Raw genomic sequence first — 10,847 nt, forward strand, 5'->3', positions numbered from 1 at the left:
CGAACTGCTGCAAGCCCACAGCAGAGGAGCTGCGCTGCTTACTCCTGCTTTGGTTAAAATACAACGCAGGTTACGCTTGGAGGGTTGGGGGGGGGACACGGGACAGGCGAAAACTTGGGGGAAAATCCCCTCAATCCCCAACCCGGGCTGCTGAACTTTGCCGGACTCTTTCAAGTCCCAAACCCGCCCGCTTCAGAGGCGAGGGAAATGTTCACTAAATTACGGCAAATCTCAAGTGAGCGACCACGTTTCTGAGGAGAATTGCGCTCTGGAAATGTGTTTTACTAGTCTGGAATATTGCTAGTGCTTATTTCGCCAAATGCGGTAGGTGGAAAGTTTTGTTCATGTAAATATCTCAACCATTTTCCGCACGGTCAATACACACGGAGACTTGACTCCGTTTTCCAAATGAAGACCCACGAACGCTCGAAATGAAAAGTGTACGTTCTTGTAGGTCGTTTTCTCTCTTTGATTACTTTTATCTCTTTTTTTTCTTTTTCCTTTTTTTTTTTTTGTGTGTGTGTGTATGTGTTAGCTTTTTAGGCGGGGAGTTCATCTTGCCAGGATCTATCATATTTATGGGCTGTGTGATTTCCAGGGCTCCAATTGGTCTTTCCTTTATGGAGGCGAGGAATAAAACTTTCCCACTCGCACGGAAACTGCTGGGGCTCCAGCGCAGGGAACAAAGTGGCTTCAAACCCACCCCCCCACCCCGGGGCTGCCACATTTCCCCCCCCCTCCCCAAAACCTTCTCCCCCGGGGCAGGGGGGGGGGGGCTGGCCGGGATATCCCCCCTTGCAGGTGTTTTAGGGGATGCTACAGCCACGTTTGTCCGTCTGTGCCCAGCATCGTACTGGGGGGGGGGGGGGGGGGGGGGCGTGTTTAAGCAGGAATACCAGGAAAAAAAAAAAAAAAAAATCTCACTCTGTCGCCTCTTGCAACCGCTTAGGGAGGGAAAGGGAGGAAAGAAGCGGGTGTCAGTGGAGGTTCGTGTCCTGTCCCGGACGGTCGCGATAACTTGTGCCGGTGTGTCGCCGGTGTGGGCGGGGGGGGGGGGGAGCTCGGCGCTGGCTCTCGTAGATAGAGAAGTCCGGGGGGGGGGGGGGGGGGAGTGGCCAGCTTGAGGGGGGGAAGGGAAAAAGAGGGGGAAAAAATAAAAGCTACTTTTCCAGGTTTAATACGGCGATTAAATATGAAATGATGTAAAAAACCCGAGTCGGTTTATTGCATCTCCAGAGACTGGAGCGCCTTATTTGGACAGAAAAAAGAAAAAAAAGCCCCCCCAAAACTCCCTCGCAGGCCTCGGCTGGCTCGGGGACACTTTTTTGGGGGGGGGGGGCGACCGTTCCCCCGGCAGCTCCCCCCCCCTTAACCATCACCACCGCTCCGCTCCAGCCCCGTCGACCCAGGAGTTTTGGGGCTCTCTCCCTCAACCGAGGTGCCTTTTGGGGGGGCTGTTAAAGACCGGGGGAACCCGAAGTTGACCCCCCCTCCCCAAATCCCGGGGACGGGACGGGGACGCGGACACGGGGGGGGGGGGGGGGGGAGGGGGCTGAGTGTTATGGCGCCCCCTGGCGGGCGGCCGCCGCCTCGTCGGAGCGCGCCGAAAAGTTGATTTTGTTCAGCAAGGCGTAGCGTATAAAATTAACGGCGGCCAATAAAATTAGCTTACATGTTTCAACCGTAAAAGTCCCCAAACAAAATAAAGCTAGTTTTAGCGAAGCTAAGAAGCTCTGGTTTGGCCCCGTTCTCTCTGGCTTGAACTGGGGTCCTTTTATCTAAAGCCCAGTGCACAAACATATAGCTTAATGTGACTAGTGTTCTTCCTTTTATTTCTTTCTCTATGGCAACCAATATGTTCTGCTCAGAAATGTTCCCCCATCAAGGAAACAAATGATCTTGAGGGAGCAGCTCTATACGGCATCTGTTCCGATGGAGCACACAGAGTTAACCCCAGTCAAAAGAGACGCTGGGCACGTCAACAAGAAGTGGAAAATGAGCGATTCTTCTCCCCCCCAAATTGAAACCTATACCTCCCTAGTTTTACAAGCCATTTTATTGATTTGACTATCGACCGTTTCCAAAGAAGTAACTAATTCTAGGAAATTACAATGATCATCAGCTATTGTGTGTCCAAAAGAGCAGCAACGGGGAGGGGGGGGGGGGAGAAAAAAAAAATCATGCAAATAACACTGCAAAATTAAAATAAATGAAAGTCGCGTATGGGATATTTAAGCCTCGGTAAAGTTTTCAGGAGCGGTATCTGGCCTACTAATTTCATCCTACATTATTTATCACATTATTTATCACACTGACCCAAACGCTATAAAAGAGTTTCAGATCATTAGCCTGCACCTCTCAATTAGACGGGATTCGGGGAAAGCGGAGAGACAGGCAAGACTGCCAGGAGAGCGAGCGAGAAAACAAAGTGAAATCTGGTCTGTAATCCTCCAGCCCCAATCTCCTTGAGAATAAAATGAAGGGATGTCCTGGTTAGTTTTGATTGATTATACTCTTTCTGATGGACTTTCACTACAGAGCTCTAGATGTTGTGCTTAACCGTCTGTTCCCTAGTTACGATATTAACCCTCTGCGTGCACCGCCGCTCCGCACCTTCCCCTGCCTCCCCCCCCCTCACCCCCCTCTAGCCCCCCCCCCACTCGTGTCCGTGTCCCTCCGCACCCACGCTCCCGGCAGGTGCCCGGTTCACCGGCCCCGGCCCCCTCCCCGCCCAACGGGAGACCCCCCCCCGCCCGCTCCCCCCCCCCCCCCAGCTCCGAGAAGCAGCCTTTGACAACAGCGTCTCTGCCTCTCCTTTACAAATCTGTAATATTTTCGAGAGCTTTCCTTTTTTTTCCTTCCCCCCCCCCTTTCCCCGAGTCCTGGTGTTACAATAATTAACAGTGCCCAGAAAAGTGAAGTAGTAACCAGAAAGACTTTCCAGCGCTGAAGAATTGCTTTGCTGCCTTGAGCTTTGGAATGAATCCATGCTTTTTATGTAATATTTCACTAAGGTGCTTTTTGTTGCTGGTGGGATTTTTTTTTTTCTTTCCTTTCCCTTTCCCTTTTTTTTTTTTTTTTTTTTAAGCCGGTTTCCTTCCAGGCAGTTGCCATGGGTTTCCCTGTCTTGTCCTAAGCTTTTGAAAATATACATCGAGAAGACTTTAAAGAAAACAAAAGTAGATAAAAAAATGTAAAACACTTACCGGTCATACTTCCAGGATTTAGAGAATTTTTTTTTAATTTTTGATTTTAATAAGGTGACAGGGGGGAAAAAGCATGTTCTCAACTCCAGCGAAACGATCCATGTTAAGATTTTCCTTTGCACTGACTCCACTAAGCCCCGCTCTCCACTAGTCTATTATTTTCACCAAAATATATGAAAATTTATGCAAATGAAAATCAGCACTAACTGTTCTCCCCTTGTTATACTTTGGATTTTTTTCCAGACAAAACAATCACACTCTGCAAGGGAGGGGGTGGGAAGAGTTGGGGAACTAAGTTGGTTGGGTTTGTGTGGTTTTTTTTTTAAATAAAAGACATTACTCCAGCTCGAGCTTTATTTTTTTGTTGTCGCTGTTATGAGGGTGTACTTTTTTTTTTTTTTATTTGGGGGGGATTTCTTCCCCCCCCCCTTCCTTTTTTATTAAGAAAGTAGATCTGTTTGCAGAGGCGCTATCACGTTTCATCAGGCCACCTGAGACGGCTTTTGAAAGCGTGTACTGTGAAATTCATAGCAGTAATTTAGACAAAATCCTCACTGTATATTAATGAAAGACGGCCCCATGGCACCGTTCCTATCCTCCCCATTCAGTGTAAACAAAACCACGAGACTCACTCGGTTTTTGAGCCTGATCCAAGCAAAATCGGCTGGAAAGGAAAACATGGGGTTCTGGCACTGACTATTCAAACGTCTGCACCTGGAGATCTCAGATTTATTCAATGAAATCTGTGTTGGATCTTTTATATATAAAAAAGAAACCTTTGGAGGACGCATGGGAACAAAAAAAATAAAAAAAATATACAGCTATAATCGTTATGTTTGGGGTTTAGTTACCAGTGCCCTTCAGATCCGTACGCTTCACTTTAATGGGTTTTTTCTAACCCGACCCACCGTGGTATTTTCTTTTATTTATTTTTTTTTAATTTTTTTTTTTTCCCCGTGCCAGCCCAGGGGGCTGCCCGGAGCCCCAAACACCGGTTCCGCGGGCGCGGAGATGGGACCCGCAGCTCACCGCCCCCCCGGACCCAACTCATTCAGCGTGCGGAGGAAGGTGGGGGGGGACGGGGACACGGGGGGGACACGCTCCCCATTTTAACACCCCTTTTCCCTCCGCGGATCCCAGCGTTCGGGGGAGAACGGGGAGACCCCGAGCAGCGCCGCGTCCCCTCGAATGTCCGCCCGGTGTTACTGCACCGCCGCTCCCCCGGGAGCGTTCAATTTGCCCTTGTTTTTGTTGCCACTTTCTCTTTTTTTTTTTTTCTTTTTTTTATTTTTTTTTTCCGTGGTTCACTGAGGTTGCCTGTGCGCGGCGTTTCCGCTCGGTCGCATCCCCCCCCCTTAAACCCCCCTCCAGGCTTTTTTTTTTTTTTTTTTTTTTTTTCCCCCGCCTCCCTTAACCCTTTCGGCAGGACGAAGAAATAAGATACAACATTTCATCCCGCGGGGGGGGGGGGGCGCCGGTTCCCTGCGAGGCCAAACCCGGTCCCCCCCCCCCCAATCCCTTTTCCCCGACGGGGCGGCCGTTCTCCGGGATAACCGGGAAGAGCTGCGGGGGGGGGGGCGGACAAAGACCGGGGGGGGAGGAAGGGGTTTGGGTACCCCGGGGGTGGCACCCCGGCACAAACGCCCTTCCTACCCCCCGCCCGCCTTCGGCGTCGTTATTATTCTTAATTATTATTGTTATTAATTATTACCGCTGGTCCCCCCCCCGTGGCCCAGCGGCCGGGAGAGCTCCGAGGTGCGTGTGTGTCCGCCGGGCGGGAAGAGTTAAGAGGCGGAGGGAGGAGAGGAAAGAGGGAGGAGGGATGGAGAAGGGAGGGATGATGGAGGGGGGGGTAAAAACGGGGGGGGGGGGGCACTTCCAGCTCCGACGCCGCTTTTGCCTAAATTAAAAAGCAGCCAATCGGAACGGCCGGAAGGGGGGCCGAGCGGCTGTCCATCACGGGGCTCGGAGCCAATCAGCGTGGGCGGCGGTGGGGCAGGGTCGCGGCGGCGGGCAGACGGCGGGAGGGAGAGGAGGAGGAGGAGGAGGAGGAGGAGGAGGAGGAGGAGGAGGGAGGGGAGGAGGGCGCGGGCACGGCCCGGGAGAGGGAGGCGGGGAGAGGCGAGCGGCGGGACTCCGGCACCGCCAGTGCGCGCTGCCAGCCCGGCAGCCAACTTCCCCGCTGGAGTTAGTGTATAAAGGATACCATATATGCACACACACATACACACACCTCTCCAGCAAGGCGCTCCTCCTCCGCCTCCTCCCTCGACCAACTGCTGGAATTAAAATAAAAAGCAAAACAAACACCAAAAAAAAAAAAAAAAAAAAAAAAAGAGCCAACCAACAACAAAAAAAAAAAAACAACAAAAAAAACAACAAACCAAGCGAGAGAGCGAGCGAGCGGGAGAGGGAGAGAAACAATTCGCGAGGTAACGAGAAATTTCAACTTTTTCTTTTTTTTTTTTTTACTTTTTTTTTTTTTTCCAACCGCCTAAAGGAAAGGTAGAGAGAAAAAAAATGTCTTATCCAGAGCGTGACTCTAGCAAGAAGGCTCCGGCAGGACTCTTGTTTCAAAGGGGACAAAGTGCTCCGGCAACAGCACAACTTTGAGAAATGCATCATCACCACCATCACCACCATCATCATCACAGGAAGTTTTCTTAGGACACCAACAAAACTTGCAAATAAAAGAGCAAAAGGAGATCGAGGAGCCGAGGAGAGAGAGAAAGACAGAGAGAGAGACAGAAAAAGGAAAATATACCCACACACAAAGCCTTAAAGGAAGAAGAAAAGGAAAAGTTTCACTCCGAGAGGGGAAGGCTGAGAGGTGGAGATGTACTCCTAGGGGAGCGGAGGGGAGAAGGCACGGGGGCTTTTTGATCCCCCCCCCCTCTTTTTCGCTTTTTAGCCTTTGTTTGGTTTCCTCCCTGCGAGCAGCAAACTCGGGCGAGAAGGCGGCGGAGGAAAAAGAAAAAAAAAAAAAAGACATGTACCGCTAAATATTTCTCCTCTTTTTTTTTGGGAAAAAAAAAAAAAATAAAAAAGCAAGCGGAAAGCAAAGCCAAGCGATTTTAAAAAGAAAGAAAAGAAGGAAAAAAAAAAAAAGGCGAAGCGAGAGAGCCGGCGGGGCTTTGCCAAGAGCTCGCCGCAGGAGCGGAGCGGAGCGGAGCGGAGGCAGGACGGGCCGGCGGACGGGCGGAGGAGAGCGCGCCGCGGAGCGCTAGCAGGTGAAACCCCGCGCCCCGGCGCCCCGGCGAGGCTGGGAAGGCGGCGGCGGCGGCGGCGGCGGCGGCGGCGCGGGCGGCGGCCCCGGCAGCGGCCCCGGCAGCGCCGGGCAAAGGCGCTCGCCCGGCAGCCGGCGGCGGCGGCGCGGCGGCGGCGGCGGCGGCGGCGGCGGCGGCGGCGGCGCGGCGGGGGCGAGCGGCGGCGGGCGGCGGGCGCGGGATGGCCGCGGCCACCTCTAACCCCTACCTCCCCGGCAACGGCATCCTGGCGGCCGGCTCCATCGTCCACGCCGACTCGGGAGGAGGAGGAGGAGGCGGCGGCGGCGGCGGCGGCGGCGGCGGCGGCGGCATGCAACCGGGCAGCGTGGCCGTCACCTCGGTGGCGGGCGGCTACCGCGGCGACCCGGCGGCCAAGATGGTCCAGAGCGACTTCATGCCGGGCGCCATGGCCGCCAGCAACGGCGGCCATATGCTGAGCCATGCCCACCAGTGGGTGACGGCCCTGCCCCACGCCGCCGCCGCCGCCGCCGCCGCCGCCGCCGCCGCCGCCGAAGCGGGTTCGCCCTGGTCCGGCAGCCCCGTGGGGATGACGGGCAGCCCCCAGCAGCCGCCGCCGCCGCCGCCGCCCGACGTCAAGGGCGGCGGCGGGCGAGACGACCTGCACTCGGGAGCGGCGCTGCACCACCGGCCGCCCCACCTGGGCCCCCCGCACCAGGGGCACCCGGCGGCGGCCTGGGGGGCGGCGGCGGCGGCGGCCGCCCACCTGCCCGCCATGGCCGGCGGGCAGCAGCAGCAGCAGCAGTCGCTCCTCTACTCGCAGCCCGGGGGTTTCACGGTGAACGGCATGCTGAGTCCGCCCCCCCCCCCCGGCGGGCAGAGCCTGGTGCACCCGGGCTTGGTGCGAGGCGAAACGCCGGAGCTGGGCGAGCACCCCGGGCACCACCACCACCACCACCACCACCACCAGCACCCCGGGCATCACCCGGCGCACCACGGCGGCGTCAACAGCCACGACCCGCACTCGGACGAGGACACGCCGACCTCGGACGACCTGGAGCAGTTCGCCAAGCAGTTCAAGCAGCGGCGGATCAAGCTGGGCTTCACCCAGGCCGACGTGGGGCTGGCGCTGGGCACCCTCTACGGCAACGTCTTCTCGCAGACCACCATCTGCCGCTTCGAGGCCCTGCAGCTCAGCTTCAAGAACATGTGCAAGCTGAAGCCTTTGTTGAACAAGTGGCTGGAGGAAGCCGACTCCTCCACCGGCAGCCCCACCAGCATCGACAAGATCGCGGCGCAGGGGAGGAAGAGGAAGAAGCGGACCTCCATCGAGGTGAGTGTCAAGGGGGCCTTGGAGAGCCACTTTCTGAAATGCCCCAAGCCCTCCGCCCAGGAGATTACGAACCTCGCGGACAGCCTGCAGCTGGAGAAGGAGGTGGTCAGGGTTTGGTTTTGCAATCGGAGGCAGAAAGAGAAACGGATGACCCCCCCGGGGATCCAGCAGCAGACCCCCGACGATGTCTACTCCCAGGTCGGCACCGTCAACTCCGACACGCCGCCCCCTCACCACGGACTGCAGACCAGCGTGCAGTGAGGGGCACCGCGGGCGGGCCGGGGCGGAGTGGAGCGTGGAGCGTGGAGCGGAGCGGGGGGGGCCCGAGGGGACTGGGGAGGGGGGGCACGGGGCGAGGGACGGGACGCTGGGGGGGGGGGAGAGAGCGGGGAGGGGGGGGGGAGGCGCAGCGCGACCCGGGCCGCAGCCCGCAACCGGCCCCGGTCCCGGCCCCCCCCCCCCCGGTCCCCGGTACCGGCGCGCACACCCGCACCGCTGACACGGACACGCTCGCCCGCACACAAACAAACACACACGTACACGCACGATCCGGGCTCGTTCAGACTGCTTGTGTTTATATATATATGGATAGACGCGGGCATCTATATATATATATATATATATATATATAAGGTCGATACCGATAGGGAGCGGTGGAGAAGGTCGATCCGAGCGAGAGCGTTTAGACCGTGTTTGGGGGAAAAAAACCCACAAAAAACGGGGTGGAGATGCGTAATGCACCAAAACTGCAGATGTGCCGGGGGGTTGGTTGTGGGGAGAGGGCTTGGGAGGGTGGGCTTGGGCTTTTTTTTCTTTTTTTTTTCTTTTTTTTCTTTTTTTTTTTTTTGAATTGCTATTCTTTTTTATTTTTCGCTCTCCAAATTAGCCCCCTCTCGCAGCCAGGAACACCACTGATGCCTGCACCTCTTCTCTCCCCTCCTCCCCCCCCTCCCTCCCCGCACTCTCCCCCCTATCCCCAAAAGGGCTCTCTCCTAAGAATCACGGAAACTTTTTTCCTCCTTTCTCTCTCCCTCTTGTTTTGGTTTTATTTTTTTCTTTCCTTTCCTTTTCTGTTTTCGTTTGGGGTTTTTTTTTTTTGGTTGGTTTTTTTTTTTTTTGAATGGGAGCAATCAAAAAAAAAAAAAAGGGAAGCAGAAGCAAAATAATCTGGTTAATCAGAGGGTGCCTGCTGCATTCCAGCACCCTGTTTTTCTTGGCCAAACCGTAGAATTTTGGTGCAAGGCAGACATCCACTCTGAAAACATATATATCTATATATCTATATATTCTGCAAAATGAAAGGGGCCACTTTTTCCAGGAAAAAAAAAAATAAAATATGCACACAGCACTAAAAACAAGCAGACTGCATAGGGGAGCAAATACATATATATATATTTATCTATATATATAGGTATAGCTATAGAACAAAACTATGGAAATAAATGCCCGCACGCCGAAAAACTGACCCTGAGGAGAAAGGGGGGAGGGACAGACGCCGGGGGGAGGGGGGCAGAAGGAGAGGTTGTTGGTCCCTAAAGTTCGAGCTCTGTAGAAGGACTTTGCATGAATTAAGGGAACCAGCGAGAGAAAGGGAAATAATTTAGGGCTGTCAAAGTCCTGCTCCTGACGGCTGCCAATCATCATGGAAGAGTCATAAAAAAAAAAAAATCCACTGCTAATATTTTTTTTATTAATATTTTTATTTTTTATTTCTGGACTGATTCAGATAAAGGGATTTAGAAGGACTGAGCATCTGCAGCTGCACTTATCTGAACTTCTCCTCTCCTAAATCCGTTGCCAACTTTGATTGAATGGGTGCTGTGGATGTGATTATATAATACTGCCATTTCCAAGCAGTGTTTTTGGTAGGTTTTAATAAACAGACTTTTCAAAAAGACGGCAATATAGAATTGTTAGATCCGTTGTTGATCTAAAAAAAATTTGCTTTATATTTTCATTAAATGACTTCTTTTAATATTTTATTCAGAATACCTATGAACTGCTGCAAAACGGTAATTTATTTTTTCCCCAGATCTTGTATTACGTGTTTTTTTCAGACGAGCACAAATCAAAATGAAATGAAAATATGGACAGTTGTTAGGTAATAAGGGTATCTTTTGATGTGATAATTTGATTGTAATTTAATTTGAGTAGTGATTCCGTAAGAGCTGATTGAGAAAATAAATTTGTTAGAATGAAATAGTCTGTGTCTGATGCATAAACGCTGTGTCGAAGGAAAAAAAAAAAAAAGTTCTCTGGAGGGAAATACTGCAAATGCTGAAGTGAGAGGAGTACCCAGGGTCCGACCTGCTCTCTGCAGCCCCCCCCTCTCCGTCTCCCCCCTCCCCGCCCTCCAGCATCCCGGCCCCGGGGCTCTCCCGGTGCCCGTCCCTCCGCCGAGCAAAGGTCCAGCGCCTCTCCCACCCACCCCACGGCCCCCCGTGTCGTGGGGAAGGATAGGCGAAAATTAGGGATGAGCGAAAGCCACCTTTTCACCCAGAAAAAAAAAAAAAAAGGGAGGGGGAGGCTGTGTCCGTTCCATTTTGGTTTGCACCTCGGTGCGGAGAGCGGGGATGTTTCCAAAAGTTCCTTTTCAAACTCGGGGGAAGGGGGCGGGGGGGGGAGAGGGGAGGGAGGCTAAGCTATCATTTCTTTTGACGCATTTTATGTCTGTATAAATATTGTATTTAATTTATAATTGAAGGAGAAGGTACTCTTTTTTTTTTTTTTTGCTTTGTTTTGCCCGAAAGGCTCTATAGAATAATACTTCCAGCATCCTACGTGCGGTCCGCCTAAGTTCACCGTTTCTGTTGTTGCTGTTTGTTGTTGGTTTAGGGTGGTTTTTTTTTTTCCGCTGGGGTGTGAAAGTGCTGTAGTCTAGTTTTCTCCTCCACTCTTGCCCTGCCGTACCTTCTTTGCAAAACACACGCGTGTGTCAGTAACGTTGGGGATGCCAACAGAGGCACTGCCCGGCCTGTCATATTTATCCGCTATAATTTATTGCAATATAGGGACAAGTGAATGACCGGTTCAACTCTCTTCTTTTCTGAAGCGGGGAGGTTGTGGGAACTAGAGAGCAGCACC

The 10,847-nt window shown here is 53.2% G+C and overlaps 1 protein-coding gene and 1 long non-coding RNA gene across 5 annotated transcripts in view; one reads left to right on the top strand and one right to left on the bottom strand.

The window, feature by feature from the left end:
- The window catches only part of LOC138681895 (uncharacterized), a 36,618-nt gene extending 32,472 nt beyond the window's left edge, over positions 1-4,146 (bottom strand). The window contains exon 1 of one of the 2 annotated variants that reach the window (XR_011322097.1): positions 3,207-4,146. This is a non-coding gene — a long non-coding RNA (uncharacterized lncRNA). The remainder of the gene's footprint in view (positions 1-3,206) is intronic. The other variant, XR_011322099.1, reaches the window with a different exon arrangement.
- Positions 4,147-6,621: 2,475 nt separating this feature from the next.
- Positions 6,622-9,963, top strand: POU3F3 (POU class 3 homeobox 3). Of its 3 annotated transcripts, none has more exons than XM_069770141.1 (2): positions 6,622-7,763; positions 9,490-9,963. In XM_069770141.1, the coding sequence occupies exons 1-2, from the start codon at positions 6,654-6,656 to the stop codon at positions 9,550-9,552; spliced, it is 1,173 nt and encodes a 390-aa protein (XP_069626242.1). In that variant the 5' UTR covers positions 6,622-6,653; the 3' UTR covers positions 9,553-9,963. The 3 variants fall into 3 exon arrangements, with proteins under 3 accessions (XP_069626242.1, XP_069626241.1, XP_069626240.1); XM_069770140.1 differs by lacking the exon at positions 9,490-9,963 and adding an exon at positions 7,899-8,083; XM_069770139.1 differs by lacking the exon at positions 9,490-9,963 and having other exon boundaries at positions 6,622-8,083.
- Positions 9,964-10,847: the final 884 nt, after the last annotated feature.

Source organism: Haliaeetus albicilla, chromosome 25, assembly GCF_947461875.1.
Source record: "Haliaeetus albicilla chromosome 25, bHalAlb1.1, whole genome shotgun sequence".
Taxonomy (NCBI): domain Eukaryota; kingdom Metazoa; phylum Chordata; class Aves; order Accipitriformes; family Accipitridae; genus Haliaeetus; species Haliaeetus albicilla.